Source organism: Phragmites australis, chromosome 11, assembly GCF_958298935.1.
Source record: "Phragmites australis chromosome 11, lpPhrAust1.1, whole genome shotgun sequence".
NCBI classification, from domain to species: domain Eukaryota; kingdom Viridiplantae; phylum Streptophyta; class Magnoliopsida; order Poales; family Poaceae; genus Phragmites; species Phragmites australis.
In genome coordinates this window covers 20951337-20967533 of record NC_084931.1, presented here as the reverse complement: position 1 = coordinate 20967533, position 16197 = coordinate 20951337, and the positions used below count along the sequence as shown (strand labels likewise).

The following is a 16197-nucleotide window of genomic DNA, read 5'->3' as shown; positions in this document are numbered from 1 at the left end:
TTAAGATTGCCTGTACTCAACTCAAAACAACATATTTGTGATAGGAGAGAGTATACGGTACTACTATCTTCATTCTCTTTTAGATGTTATTTTAGTCTTTGACATACATAATAAGTTACGATAAATTCTTTCACACACAACATGTTATCTCTTTTAATCTCTCCAAAATTCAATTAATAACACATAAATAATCAATCCACTACACTCATTAAATTAGAACTTCAGTTTCCAATAATCTTTAATATGATCACTCTAGTAAAATATCATCTTAAGAATCTAAAATAACATTTATTTAAAAATAAAATCAAAAATTTGGACGATACCTATTTAAAAATAAAGGTAGTACTACGTCCGTAGGCTAGTACGGGGGCTGCCAATTAAGACTTGCACAAAAGTCATCGTCTGGATGCGCTTTTGACAAGTAGCCTATCCATCTGGCACGTTAAATTTTGCGAAGTATATATAGCAGCGGGCATGCCATAGATGCGCTCCACTTGTCCCAATTTACTAGTGCCATGTACGACGGACGCCGAGCATGTGTGCATGATGACGAGTTTAAAACATCCGCGCCCGCAGGCTGAGACAGAGCTGGAGAGGAAGACTACGAAGCTGGAGAGAGAGCCGACGGCGAGCACGTCTAACTAATCGGTTTTTCGATTTTGCTACTTGACAAGAGCAAAAATTCGAGGAAGAGAAGGGAGCGAAACGTGTAAGAAGGTAGTAAAAATTTTTTGACTGGTGACTGAAGTCTGTGGGAGGGACGTTGAATTGCTCTAGACTCATGTGGGGGTGGGAGTTGAAATGGAGCGAGAACATTTGGAAATGTGAAAGAATGAGGTGATAAGGATTTTTTGCCAGCGACTGAAGTCTACTGAGGGATGTTGGATTTTTTTGGACTCACAAATATATAGTTGGGATGGAGCGAAAAGGCTCGAAAACGTGAAAGGAGATGGTGACGATTTTTTTAGCTAACGACGGGAGTTTATGGAGAGTAATATTAAATTTCTCTAGCAAAAATCTAAAATTAGATAACATATATGAGCATATTTACCGAAATAGATAATATATTATCGTATTTATAAATTTAGCATGGTATCCGACGTATCATTTTGTACGCCGAAAAACTCATATTCAGCACACCATATATCGAATACGGTATTATAGCATATATTCGACATATTGTATACCGAATATCAACCGTATTTAACACACGGTATGCTAAATATAGACTAGAGTACAATATTCGACATACAGTATACCGAATATGACCTTCAAGTACCTAGCTATCACGTCAACTCACCACCCCGTGTGAGTCTAGAGCGTATTTGCGAGTGTATGTATATATATTATATCAAAAGTGCTATTCTACATCTATATTGTAGAATAACTATTCTATAGCTGAGCGGGTCTGACCGATCCAGCACTCCGCGGTTCAGCTCCTCCCGCGCGCCCGACCGAGTCGCATGCGTGCGTCCGACCGAAGGACCTCCCGCACGCCATGCATGCGGACCAGCGCGCGTTGCGAGGAGCTAATTAATTAGCCAGCGCCTCTCCTTCTCTCACATGTCTCTGCCCGACCGAGCCGCCTCCCACCAAACTATTCCTCTGCGCACTCCATCCTCGTGCCCAAACGACCGTGTCTCTGGCCCCGCGCCCGATAGCAACCACACGCCCGCGACGATCGGAGCTACAACGAGCGGAACGGTCTGCAGCAGAGCAGCGTAGAGCAGATGGACGGCGAGCATCCCTGCAGGCTACTTCCACCATCGAACTCCTGTTTGTCGTGTTATGATCCCACTCCGCCACCCAGAAAATTGATTTTGTTAGTGAAGATCACTCAAATTGATTCCCTAAATCGTTGGTAAATAACAGCAATTGATCCCATTGGCTGCTGGTTTTTGGTGTGCTCAAGGCTCACCAAGCAGGAAGAAGAAGGCCGGGACTACTGAACCACAAAACCATTAACTACTGGAGGCTAAAGTGTTAAACTACTGATGTATTTTGTCTAGGTCTTAGATGATAAACAAATTAACTAAGTGTTGAATTTTGCTATGACTCGAGCTATGACTCAAAACTACTAAACAATCTTACTATGACTTGAATGCAACAAAATCAACCTAAGTGACTAAATTTGCTATGGCTTGAAGTTACTAAGGATTACTGACACGCACTATCAAATGCTTAAGGATGCAACTAATGAACCCTAGAAATAAACTATTGACATGGACTACGGACCTAAAATTACTATGAGATGGAAGCCTGAAAATCATACTGTGTTAATTTTGCTATGAATTGGAACTATCGAATCCAAGTTAGTAGAGTTTGCTATGAACTTGAACTACCAAACAAAAGGAAAACTACTGAAGAAAAAAGATAACTGCCGAATGACTACCGGATCCAAGTTGGCAGAGTTTGATATGACTTGGAATTACCAAAGAAAAGAAAAAAACTACTAAAGAAAAAATGAGACTACTAATGACTACTTACATGAATTATTGATGTAATTTCATATGGTTTGAATCAAAAATTGCTATGAGCTGGAGCTCAAATAATGAAGACTACTAAATCCTATGAGATGAAACTACTGAAGAATTTGTTATGAGATGGAACTACTGAAGAACTGATATAGATGGAACTATTGAAACAATACTTATCAACTACCAAAGGATGAATACTGAATTCAAGTGATAACAAAATCTCATACTTCGGTATCACTAAGTATTACTGATACAAAAATTGCTATGTATTCATCGAACATGCCAATCCAGTCATCATCATCTTTGGTCTGAGCAACCGCACTAACTCTAGTATCAGCACCATCTGTTGTTGCAATAAACTCCATGGTATCTTGGTATTACAACACCAAACTATACAACAAGTCTCTAACTTTTTCAACGGCTTCCTTAGTAGTGCTTTCTATCCCATTAATTTTGAGAAAAAGAGCATTCAACAATTGTAGTTTGCATCTAGAATCTAGGATAGCATCAACAACCATCAAATCATGAACATCTGACCAATATTTATTAAATTTCTCTTTCATCAACTATGCCATTTCTTCTACCTTAGAGTTGCTGCAAGCTTGCCACTTCCTAATAGCTAAATAAACATTGTATATTTTGGGAAAGAAAAGATTTGTTGTGACATATCTAATGCCTTACAATAACTCAATTACATCATAGAACATCTTCAATCTATCACGAAGCTCTTTAGCGAGTGTTTGGTACTATTTCTTGTCTCTCCTAGAAGTTTCTTACACCAGGTGCATTTAGCTTTCCAAGCATTATTTATTTTAGTTCTATCAAACTCTTGCCAAACAGTAGATTTTAGTTTTCTCTGACTAACTACAGCAACATCAGCCTCTATCTCAACCACATAATCAGTATGAGTACCTTGAGATTCCAATTGAGCTGTTGAGCCAAATGGGGGTGCACCAGCAGTATCACCAGCGTGAGATGCACTAATACTAGGAGTTGGCATTTCCAATCAAGCTGACAAAAATAAAAAAAATATCAGAACATGTATGAATATAGAAGTACATCAGTTGCATATGCATAGACATCGAAGAGATTCAGTTTTGCCATAAGCACACCAGTCACCAAAATAACCATATGTTAGGCAAATGCTTCAAGCTTTACATGTACATGTCATAGTAGAACAAAGGGCTGGAGAGGAAACATCCCAGTTGGACTGATTTTAATACTTTTGTGAAGTAGTTCTCACTACATAAACATCCTAGTTGGATTAATTTTGATACTATTTGATATCCAATCAATAAACTATCAATCAATCGGCAAGGTACTGCTTGTCCTGACCTATACATAGCACTTGAAAATTTCAGTACAATTAGCGCTAGGATATGATTTGTAGTTTACCATAACTTCGATGGTGATGAAAATTTTACTAGATGCCAAATTTCTAGAGAAGTAAACCATACTCGCTAAACCCAGCAAGGTATTCCCATAACAACCTCATATAATAACTAAATTTGGGTAGTCAGAAGAGATAAACCAAGTGTGGTTAGTAAATGTAGATCAAACGTGGTTGATGATTTAGAAAAAACACCAAACATGAAATGCAGACTTCTACTGAACATTTTGGGATGATAACAATTGCTACACAAGATGTCTAAGCTATACAATTGTAAATAGTTTCAGACCCAACACAACTGTAAGGGTAGGAATATACCTTAAAGCCGGATCAATTTGTCGATGACTCGTGTCGACCTAAGGTGCTGGTGTCGGTGTTGGTCTCCAAGCGCTTGGATCAGGTCAACGATTAACAAAATGAGAGCGGTTGGTGACGGTCGGTGGCGGAGGAGGTGGTAGAGCTAGATATGGCGATGGCTCAGCAAAAAACCATGTAACTGAGGTAAGTATTGTTGGTGTAGGGAGAGGAAGAAGAAAGGGGAAGATGGATTAGGGAAGGAGAAAGAGATAGTGCCGCAGTCGACTCATCGGTGCGGCGGTGCTGGAGGACAGGAACCGGATCCATTGTGGGCCGTGGGAGTGTCAGAGCGGCGGGCGAGCTTCAGCCACGCGGGTGGCTCAGCTCACGGCCTCACGCTGAGTGGCTGAGGCGGGCGGCATCACGGGAGATCTGGAGGGTGGTAGGCCAAAGGAGTGCCGGAGCGGGCGGGCGGTAACCGACTAGACGGGTGGCGTGGCCATAGCCTCATGCCGACTATCGAGCGACCGAGGTAGGCAAAACCAAGGGACGACGGTTGGAGGGCACCTTGCGCTGCCGCGAGGGGGCCTTGCCCAGTTGCCTGGAGATCTGTAGGGCGCTAGGCTAGCTGCAGAGACGCAGACGCTAGGAGCGGGCGAGCGACGGTGGAGGCATGGCGTCTGCTATCTAGGCGACCGTCGACTAGGCGTGGCAACTGGTGACCGCATGAGGACGAGGCACGCTGCACGCCTCACGCAAGCAGCAAGCTAGGGTTAGCACGAGGAGTCGAGGACGCATCCAGGCGTGGGCTCTACTAGGTCCACTTGTCGACTGGGGCTCCCCGTGCTAGGTGTTGTGCCGAATGGCCGATGCCCAACATCCTAGGTGCCCGTTGAGGCCCGTGGGTCAAATCTTGCCCCTGGCCCCGACCCCCTCATATCACGACCCCGACATGCGATCCCCGTGCGGCAAAGTTTGCCCCCACTCCCGCCAGGTGCAAAACCCACCGGGACTTGACCCGTCCCACCCCGTTGCTAAGCCTAGCTGGGATCCCTACCTCGTTGCTCACATCAAGGCACCATGACATAGGATGGGTTGTCACTAATGCCTAGATCCTCATCGGAAATCCCAAATTGGGATCCTGCATCGCCACCAAGGATGGGATTAGGGTGTCAGTGGCATGGGGTTGCGGGAGGTCAAGCAAGCATGTTGGGCCACACGGTCGAGCCTCAAATGAGGTCGCTCAACTCTTTTTTCTTGTATCCCAGAGCTACGCAACAATTCCTAGTGTGGATCCTCGGCACACCGTCATTGGATGGGCCACCACAATAGCCTACCTTGTTAGAGTGCGCGTGCATGAATCCCCATCCACAAAGGGGATTCTACATTGTCGATGGGGTTTAGATTGGCGTCAGAGGAGGAAGCCACCACCGAGGAGCAGGGCCAATAGGGAGAGGAGCAGGGCCACCAGGATAGGGACTGGGGTCGCCAAGGAGCAGAGCAGAGTTGGAGATGAAAGGATCGAATGGTCAGAGAGGTGAATTGAACTCTAATTAAAAATTACTTCTATCGAATTCTAGAACAATTAGTAACCCTAGTCTAGATGGAAAGAAATGTAACTACATGATCAAGCAAGCTAGAACACAAAGTAAATGTAAAATTTGAAAGCTTGCAAGAATATAAATACTCAAAGTGAATGCGGGAAAGTAAAGAGACGGTCAAAAAGACACCGATGTTTTCTCAAGGTATCGAGGAGTTGGCACTCCCCCTATCCTTGTTGGAGCATCCACTAAAGATATCGCTGCTCCTTGAGCCTCCAAGACTCAAGTGCTCCCTCATGATTGCTACTTCTCCATCTTCGGATTGGTGGGCATCAAATTAAGTATATCTCTCTTCTCAAGGCTCCCACAAGAACTCCAAAGCTCACAAAGACACCTATAATCACTAAAGATCGACTAGGTGTTGCCAACCACCAAGAGTAACAAGCCAATAACTTCATTTTATCAAGATCAAGCCTAAACTGCAGCTAGATACGCACTTGCTACTCTCTATGCACTAATGATATCCTTAATCTTCAATTAAGAACTTTGAAAATCACTCTAGTTCACTCTCTTACTTCTTGATGATACACACAGTGTATAGGCTCCTCTGGGTTCGCAAGAGTACTTAGTGAAACGAAATGAGGAGGTATTTATAGGCAAGAGGTCCAAATCTAGCCGTTGCCCAACCACCCATGTTTCCTGTGAACATCGAATGATCCGATGTACACCATCTCATACACACCGAATCATCCGGTGTGTACAATTTTCAAAGCACAATGCTAGTTATCATTAGCCATTACTTTTGAGAAATGCTCTGGTGCTCCTGCTATCCATACACCGGATCATCCGGTGAGTACCATCTCCACTGTGCCGAATGCAATTCTCCTAGAAAATGCTACAGTGTTGTATCCCATTGAACACCGGACCATCCGGTGTATTCAACTCCATCTTTTGAGAATTTGCACAAGTCCTGTAACATACTTTGGCGTTCTCTTCACACTAACACCAAACTATTCGATGTTGACTTGTTCGTTTTCTAGCCAAAAATGCTCCAGCAAAAGTAACTTATTGATCATCGACCATCCAATGTACTTATCATCTCTCTAACCTGAACTAAGAATGCTTTGATGATATTAAATCATTGAATGCCAGACCATCTGGTGAGAATACATTTTTTTGAGCTCATCCAATTCAAACTTTCTTGAACTCTAACTTCTTGACATCTCAATAATGAGCTTCTCTGAGCTATCTAGTGCTAAAATTTCACAAATATGCATCTAACTAAGCCTAGCCTCAACTAGATAAAGTTACTACTCATAGCACCTTTTTATAGTACGGTCAAAAACTAACAAAAGAGGCATATACTACTATAAGTGTCATTCATCTCCGTATGACACTTAGAACTAGAAGATCCTTAATCTTGATACTCATATCCTTTGATCGTCCATATAATCAACTTAGGGACCAAAAATACCCAATCATTATTGTGAACTAAATTTTTGATACCCTTCAAAATAAACTTATTAATCACAATGATACATTTGTCATTAATCACCGAAATAATTTCTACTTACCTAGGGGCCTAGATGCTACATGGGAGTTGGGGTTAATTAGCGACTGGGTCAAGCGCTGGAGAAGCACAATAGATGGAAGGTGGGTTGGGGGAAGTGGCTAAAGGGAAGAACGGGGAATGAGTTGGGTCAGACCGCATCATGGGGGGTTGGTTCAGCTAGTTGGTTGCCTAGGTGTTAGGTTAGCTGGGTGTAGAATAGTATTCTACACTAAAGGTATACAATAGCATATATATATATAATTGGTGAATAGTAAGTATAGTACGAACAATAATATACTACAGTGATGAACAGTAGATACAATACGTGAATAATGGTTACATTAGCTGCTACAGGAGTTACAACAGACTGGCCACCTAAGAGTGTGCCGAGTCCAGACTCTTTAGTATATTTAGGCCCCATTTGGATGTGTGAAACATTGCATATTCTTGTTGTTTCTTGTGAATCTGTACCAAACGGTGAAAATCGTGAAATGTTTCTAATAGAATCGGTTGAAACTATCCTCAAAATTGAACTAGCAGCTCGGAACTACCGATATCCCGTTTCTCACCTATTCAGCGCTCGTGTCTTTTTACCTCGCCGTGATGTTGTAGTTTATTTACCCACCTGCCACTAATTATTGCCCCCCACCAACTCCCTCCTAATGTTGCAGCTAACTCCATCCCAGGCGTCGCACCTGCAACACACGCCTTGACACCACCAGTTTTCTACATTAGGCCATCACTGCCGCCGCAGCCTTGGCCCTCTGCCATCGCATTGGCCTGCCGCCCACCATCACCGTAGCTCGCCACTGCCCGTTTCGTCGCCCTCAGCAAGGTAAGGTTCGCATTCGACCACTGCCTTGTGTTTCTGTTGTGTTGGAAAAAGCAAATAGGCACTTTGTGCTGTGCTTGTGCCCACTACTTTGTGCTCTGTTTGTGCTCCATGATTCGCCTTATGCAGTGAAGCGGAATGGTAAAGATACAAAAGTGAACCATAGGAGTTTGTGTTGTTGTTGTGCTTGTGCTGGATATTCAAGATAGGTTTGTGCTTGTGCTGGTAATTGAAGATAGGCTTGTGCTTGTGCTGGATATGAAAACAAATGGCCTATTGTGTTGGATTGGATTAGTGACAGCGGTGTTATAATCTGTTTTAATATGTTTGTCGATTTATCGATGGTTGAGGCTGGTTGGTCCAAAGAGAACACTAGAGTTGTTTGTAGATTGTTTGCTGAACAAGTTAGGTGTGAAATTGTTCGATCACCCATTTGAACAATGTAGGGTACAAAAATGTGATTGGCAAGTTTCACGAGGAGATGGGCATTTTGTAGAATAGAGGCCAGTTTAAGAACAAATGGGCCAAATTGAAGGTAGAATATACTGCTTGGAACGATTTGTTGAATAAACAGATATAGGTTGGGATGAAAAGAAGGGGACAGTTCGCATGAACGATGATTGGTGAAAGAAGATGAGAAAAGTAAGTTTGCAAGCTGTAATTTTTTTGTTCTTTTCATGCTTTGACCAATAATAAATTTATAACATATGCATACATGTTTTCAGAAAATTCCAGGATGTGGCAAGTTTAAAGAGAAGGGACCTCAAAATAAAGATGAGTTGAAGGTTATGTTTGAAGACCTTCGTAATACAGGTGATTACCACTTTTGTGCTTCATTAAGTGTAATTCCTCAAAGTCCTAATGGTGGCTCAAATGGTAGTGATGAGGAGTTTGAGTCAAATGATGATAGTGAGCCAGAAGAAATAACACCAAGTGGCAAGGGAAAAGGCAAGAGACCTTGTGGTGATGACAAAGACAAGGGAAAAAGAGCTAAGAAGTGGAGGCAAATGGATAGAAGATCAAATTAGTAAAATTGTGTTCTTAAATGAGAGGTCCACAGCTTCTGTTGAGTCAATGGCAAGAAGGGAGGACAACTCAGGGTGTTCTATCAAGGAAAAGTAATGGCCATTGTGAAGGAGTGTGGTGCTATTCCTGGTACAAAGTAATACTTTATTGCTTTTGAATTATTCACTAAGAGAGCTAAGAGGGAGATGTTTATGACTTTGGACACTTCAGAAGACTGGTTTGTCTGGCTCACTATGAAGCATTTTGTCAAATATGGTTGTGTGTAATGTTTTGAAAATATGGTCATGTGTAATGTTTTGAGACATGTTTGTTGTTTATGTTGAGACATGTTTGCTGCTTTATGTTGAGTCATGTTTGTTGGTTTATTAATGAACTTATACTGTTGAGTAATGTTTGTTGGTTTATTCATGAACTTGCTGTATTTATGTTATGCTATAGATGTCCTCAAGTGAAAGTGAAAGGAGTGGGAGTGACTCCAATGATGACGATGTTTTTGATTTACAAGCCATACGTCAACATCAAGAGCTGCAAGCCAACTTGTTTTCTATTGTCGCTATTTTGCACAAGTACTACATGAAGTGTCATGATAAGAATGCACCAAGGACCTCACAACTCAGTGGATATGGATGGATTATGAAAACACTAAACACACCTGGAGAAAATCACATAATGTTCAGGATGAATGAAAGGCTTTTTATCAGATTGCATGACCTTTTGATAAGTAACTGTGGTCTAGAGTCATCCATCCATATGATCTCGATAGAATCATTTGCCATCTTTCTATGCATTTGCGATCAAAATAGATCCAATAGTTCAATTCAGAATACATTCAAGCATTCAAGGGAGACAATCAGTAGAAAGTTTGATGATGTGTTGAATTGTCTAGTTCGGATGGCTATAGATTACATAAGATCTCAAGACTATAACTTTTCCAATGTACACAATAGGATTAGTGGTGACCAAAAGATGTGACCACATTTTAAGGATTGCATTAGAGCCATTGACGGAACACACATCTTAGCGACACCACCTCCTCGAGATTATGTAAGATACATTGGTAGATCAGGGACTCCAATCCAAAATGTTATGGTAGTGATTGATTTTGACATGCGTTTTATCTATGCATCTATTGGTCAGCCATGGTCTATGCATGAAACAAATGTGCTATATCATGCTATAGAACATGATACACAAGCCTTTCTACATCCTCCGCTAGGTAAAATTTATTGTTTTCTCCCTTCCCTTTCTTTCTTGCTACTTTCACATTATTGATTTATTTTGTATTTATTTAGAAAAATATTATGTTGTTGATGCTAGTTACCTAAACAAATCAGGATACTTATCACCATATAAAGGACAGAGGTACCATGTTTCTGAATGGAGAAGGGGTGTCGCTCTTTCTGGTGAGCTAGAGGTATTCAACTATTTGCACTTAAGTCTTCGTAACGACGTTGAACACTTTTAGCGTATGGAAGATGAAGTGGAGGATACTTCTTAAGATGCCTACTTATCCGATGAACAAAGAAACGATGATTGTGGCATCTACCATGTGTCTCCGTAACTTCATTCGTGAAAATCATGCACTTAATAAACATTTTCGAAGATGTGATGCGGATCTAGATTACATACCCACAATACCTCGAAGGTATGTAAGGCATCAACCCTCTCAAAATTCATCCTATGCATTTACATTCGATGCAAATGACATTAATATGGACATATTCAGTGATGATCTTGTGAAAGCAATTATGGAATCTAGGTCATAGATCAATTTATTATTTTGTAATGTTGTTTTAGAAGCACGTATTTTGGTATCTCTCATATTTTCAATGGTCAAACAGTGGGCTAATTATTTTATTATGAGATAATTATAGATGTATGTATTTTGTTAACCTCACTTGCCGTGTTAAAATATACTGAAAAATCCTTCTTTTTTCAGAATCTGAATTAGACAGCCAGTGATTATGATTAAAAAAAACATTTGCTAAGAGAATCTAAATCTAAAATATTTCTATGTAAATTTGGATCTCTACCAAATATAAGTTTAGTATATAGTATAGATATAGATGCACATGTTAGCATGGGCACGGTTAAACCTAACCATCAACGTGCTTATTAGGGATGTTAGGATTTGGGACAAAGGGCATGCATTTGAGGAATCGATTGTTCGAAACCACGGAGGTTTCGTCAATCTCAAAACGATGATAAGTATCAGCCCTTGGGGAAAAAGAACAAGTTTTGTCAGCTCGAAACAAAAAAAAAATGACAACGTACGGTCGTACACCATCACTGTCTCAGCCACATCGTTCCTTCACCGGTCGCCCCGTTCCCAACCAATAGGGATGAAAACGGACGGGATAAATCCCGTTCCGTTCCGATCCGTTTTCTATATTTTCTTGTCCGTTTTCGATTTCGTTTTCGAGAGAAAATGTGAAAATGAAAACGGTTACGGGGTTTTTCCGACCGTTTTCGGATTTCCCGTTTTTAATCTATAATTTCCCGTTTTTCTAATTGAGATCAAACTTCACAAATCACAATGTAGCCCACATACCAAGCCCGACCGGCCAGTCCAAACATAACCTCTATCCCAAAGTTCAACCAGATCTCAGTGGTCCAGTCTCGGTCGGCTGCTGACCTACCGATGTTGTTCAAGCTCTTGCACCACCTACAATCCTAGTCTTTGTATGATTGTATGTTATGCCGAGTACTCGAGTTACGACATGATAGTTATTTTTCAATTGATACTTATGTCATTACGTGGTTCATCTATGTATGATATAAATTACTTTTGTTGGTGTGAATTAATTATGTGTCGCGTCGATGCTTGAAATTATTGTTCTACGGATCGGTGTTCTCATTTTAAATTATCGGTTCCTGACTGATACCCGCATATTTATATTCGGATTGGTTCGTTTTTGATATCCCGACATTCCCGAGTTCGTACCCGTTTCCGGCTTTCCCGTTTTCGATTCCGTTTTCGAGAGAAAATGTGAAAATGAAAACGGTTAGGGTGTTTTTCCGACCGTTCCCGTTCGTTTTCATCCCTACCAACCAACCAACCGGGTACACCGATACTACAAAGGACGGCCTCCCTCGCCGCTGCGGTCTGGCTCGGTCGGTCTCATCTTAGCTGGCGCGACAGAGAGGAAGACGCCAAAGCGTCCTCAGTCCTCACGCGCAAGCCACAGATAATCTCCTGGCCCCTCTCACTTTTTGCCTCTGATGAAGTCATCAAGAACCATCGAAACAAAGATCGCTCGAGCTTTGCAGGCCTGCAGGGAATTCGTATCCACATTCCACAGCCGAAGAGCCGGAACCCGCCACCGCCTCCAGAGTCCGGACGCGTCTCCGCTGCAAATCTCCAGATAGAGACGCGTCTCCGCCGCAAAACCGGCGCTTGCCTGCCCGCTTCCCTGGCGCTGGCAGCTCTATCTGATCCGAGACCAACTCCGACGACTCGTTCCCATCCCGCGCGCGGGACGCGCGCGGCTGGCTCCTGCAAGTTTAGCGGTGCGGCCGGCTCGGTTGACCCACCTGCCAGCGGCTCTCCCCACCGCCCACGCGCAACCGCCCGCGCGGCGCCCCCACCTCCGTAACCGCGTCCGCTTCCCGCGGCCCCTCGCCTATAAATGCACACCACTTCCCGCAGCTACCATACCTCGAATCATCAAAGCATCGCAGCCAAGGCATCGCCAGAGACATCAACGCCGACAACTCCTCTCGCGCTCGCTTTCGACACCGGAGAGGATCCACCGTCGTCATGGGCAAGGTGCGCTCGTTCTTCTCCCGCAACGGCCGGCGCGCCGGCGGCGTCATGACCTCGCCGCCTCCCTCCTCCGCGCCCAGCGCGTCCGCGTCCCCGTCCCCGAGGAAGGTCCCGGGCGCGCCGGCGCCGGCGGAGGACGAGATGGAGCGCGTCTTCCGCAAGTTCGACGCGAACGGGGACGGGCAGATCTCCCGGTCCGAGCTGGCGGCGCTGTTCGCGAGCGTGGGCCACGCGGCCACCGACGACGAGGTGTCCCGCATGATGGAGGAGGCCGACGCAGATGGTGACGGATGCATCAGCCTCCCCGAGTTCGCGGCGATCATGGACGCCGCGGCCACCGACGCGGCGGCCGTCGAGGAGGACCTCCGCCACGCGTTCATGGTGTTCGACGCCGACGGCAATGGGGTCATCACCCCCGCCGAGCTGGCACGAGTGCTGCGCGGGCTCGGGGAGGCCGCCACCGTCGCGCAGTGCCGCCGCATGATCCAGGGCGTGGACCGCAACGGCGACGGGCTCGTATCGTTCGAGGAGTTCAAGCTCATGATGGCCGCCGGCGGCGGGTTCGGCAAGATCGGTTCTTGAAGACGACTGGCTCCGTCCTCTTAATTGGCTTCGTTTAATTGTACATACATAACACTGTAACAGAGGATTATTAGCTACAGAATACAAAGGCAACATCACAGCGCGATTGGTTCTGTATATATTTTGCAAATTTGTAACCATTGTTTTGGCTTCAATTCCAAGCTTATGGTTTTGAGTTTATTAAATTCGTCATTTGGCGTCAGGTCTCGAGTGCACTCCTACGGATTGGCAGTCACATGACTATTGAGAAATTAGGAAGAAGACAACCTTCTGCTTAATTTCACACTTACCCACATTTTTTGGTCCCTTCTCATTTAATTGGAGAACTCGAGTTTATGTTCAGAGAGCGAAGGTTAGCAAGATTGATGTGAGCTATTCCACTGATGTATCGGCGCCGTGGATTTGAGAAAAGTGGTGAAGAAATGAGAGAGAAAACAGAAAACGACTCGTCTTGGATTCTTGGGTGTTCCTCAATGTTCTTTTCGTGAAAACAACCGTCTAATAATGACATGGTTAAATTAAATAACGATCAGTAATGGTAGCCCAAACTTGCAATCTCCTCCAAAGGTTAAAAAATAAATGAAATCCGCCAAGTTGAAATAAACTAAAATTCTCAAACAAGGATGCGCCACCAACGACACAAATTCTGTGAAACATGTACCCCGCCATAAGATTTAGTGGATTCGTAAAATAGATAAACTTGACTGGATCTTACCGGTGATCAAGCGATGACGAGGATATTAAGTTGAGGATATTCTGAGGAAATGGACAGAAGTGCAAGAACAGTTTTCATACCGTCGAATTCATGCCCACCATTTAGAACACAGGAGTTCTACATGAGTCCTACTGAGATTACACTGTTTCTTCTTAAGGATCCTTAAACTGTTTGACGAAGAAAATAACCATGCATATTGCAGAGATTATACCCTTTTTTCTTAAGGGTTCTTAAATTGTTTGCTGAAGGAAACCAACAAATTGATTTCCCAAGAACAGCCTCGAATCAGAGTCTACCATGTGGATGAATGCGACTAAAGAGGCTATCAAATCAAGCGTCAGGACAAGTATCCCACCAGGCAAACCTATCCTCCCAGGGAACACGAGAAACTCATGTTCGGGGATAATCCAGTTACCAGTAGAGGGTGCGATATGCTACAGTTGAGCTAGAATAAAGCACAGCAAGCAGGTGATTGGGCTTTCAGGAACAAGACGAGCTGGTGAAGAACAATCGAAAGGGATGTCTGTCACTTTTAGGTGATGCGTGAGTGTGACAGGCCATGCCTTGATGCCAAATTTCATTAGGAGATCTGCTGCTGGAGCATAATGAAGTCACTGTGGCCTGTGAATGTATAGAGTAATTGACTCTGAGAGCAAGACTCCTTTCAAAAAGGGAAAAGGGGAACATGCACTGGAGCAAGAACTTGATTGGAAATTTAACCAAAGAACAGGAATCACCGGCGAAATTTGCATGAAATTTTCCTGTTCATTGCAATGGCGTGACCATTCCCTGAAGTTAGCCCATAGTACTATATTTATTCTATATATTAGTCACTGGCTGCCAAGTTTAGTGGGTAGCCCTTGCTGGTAGGCTGGAAATTTAACATACTTGGCAAGAAGTTCAGGCACCTTTACAGTTTACATCACCCAAGGTCAAAGTTCCTACCTAGCAGAGGCTGTGTACTGTAGTCAGGCTTCCTCTCATTTTGGCAACCCGAGTCAGAAAGATTTGCAAAGAGTTGGTATTTTGTTGAAGGCCATGTAGCATTTGGTTATCTGCAACTTTGTTGTGTAGGTTACGTCTGGTAATTTTTGTTTGGCACTTGCACACGTTGCTGTTTGCCCTTTTGGTTACTCGTTTGCTACACAATCCAGGTGGTTGGAAGGAGCCGGACAGTTCAAGGGCAGAGATACGGCCCATTATGTCTGATATTTGGGAGCCTTAGCATGAATTTTGCTTCTTTTGATTTTTGTTTTACGCGCAGACATTGCAACTCTGCTGCATATTTGTGTGCGAAGCAAGCTTCCTGCGGCTTGCACATGTGTTTGTGGCTTAATGAGGCACCTGATTTCTTGCAAGTTTGTTCGCAGCGAGATTGTAATCCACCTTGTAATCCCGTTGTGATTTAATGAAAATGCTCCATTTCCATCTAAAAAAAAAGCATTCCACCTCCCTCGGCTCCCCTCCCCTTAATTTTCTGCTCCATAAGGAACCAATTAATAAAAGGTTGAGCGTACACCTCCTATTTTTTATTTACAGTGCTATCTCATTCCTCGTTGGTTTAGTTTTTTTTTTCACCTCCTCGAGTAACAGGTTCTTGCATCTTCTATTAAAAAAAATGAATAAATAACTTAATTTCTTGCATAAGAAATCATCCAAAGTGATTAAAAATGCTTAACTAATTTTTTTACCCCAAATTAAAAAAATTGGACTCAACTAGAAAATTTTAAACTCAAAATCATCAACCCAATTAAAAAAAGTTGCTCTATTCGGGATGGAATATGCTGTATCCAATAAAATTCTGCTACGCCACAACTGTTCCAGACGCTCTTGCTGCAACTGCAGGGATGTTAGTCCGACGGTTCCCCATATTCGGCTTCCATTTCGGTCTGCCTGTCTCCAATGCTCCTGCTACCTACGTATCACATCCCAAATCTTATAAACATGTCATTAAGTATAATCATGCATCATGAGCATTATGTTTAATTGTTGAGTATTTGATGAGTGCTTGTTATTTTT

The 16197-nt window shown here is 43.2% G+C and overlaps 1 protein-coding gene across 1 annotated transcript; it reads left to right on the top strand.

The window, feature by feature from the left end:
- Window positions 1-12758: 12758 nt before the first annotated feature.
- LOC133885319 (probable calcium-binding protein CML15) lies at window positions 12759-13665 on the top strand. The gene has a single exon (XM_062325015.1). It carries the CDS (start codon window positions 12876-12878, stop codon window positions 13461-13463), a length of 588 nt encoding a protein of 195 aa, XP_062180999.1. The 5' UTR covers window positions 12759-12875; the 3' UTR covers window positions 13464-13665.
- The last annotated feature ends 2532 nt before the right edge of the window (window positions 13666-16197 follow it).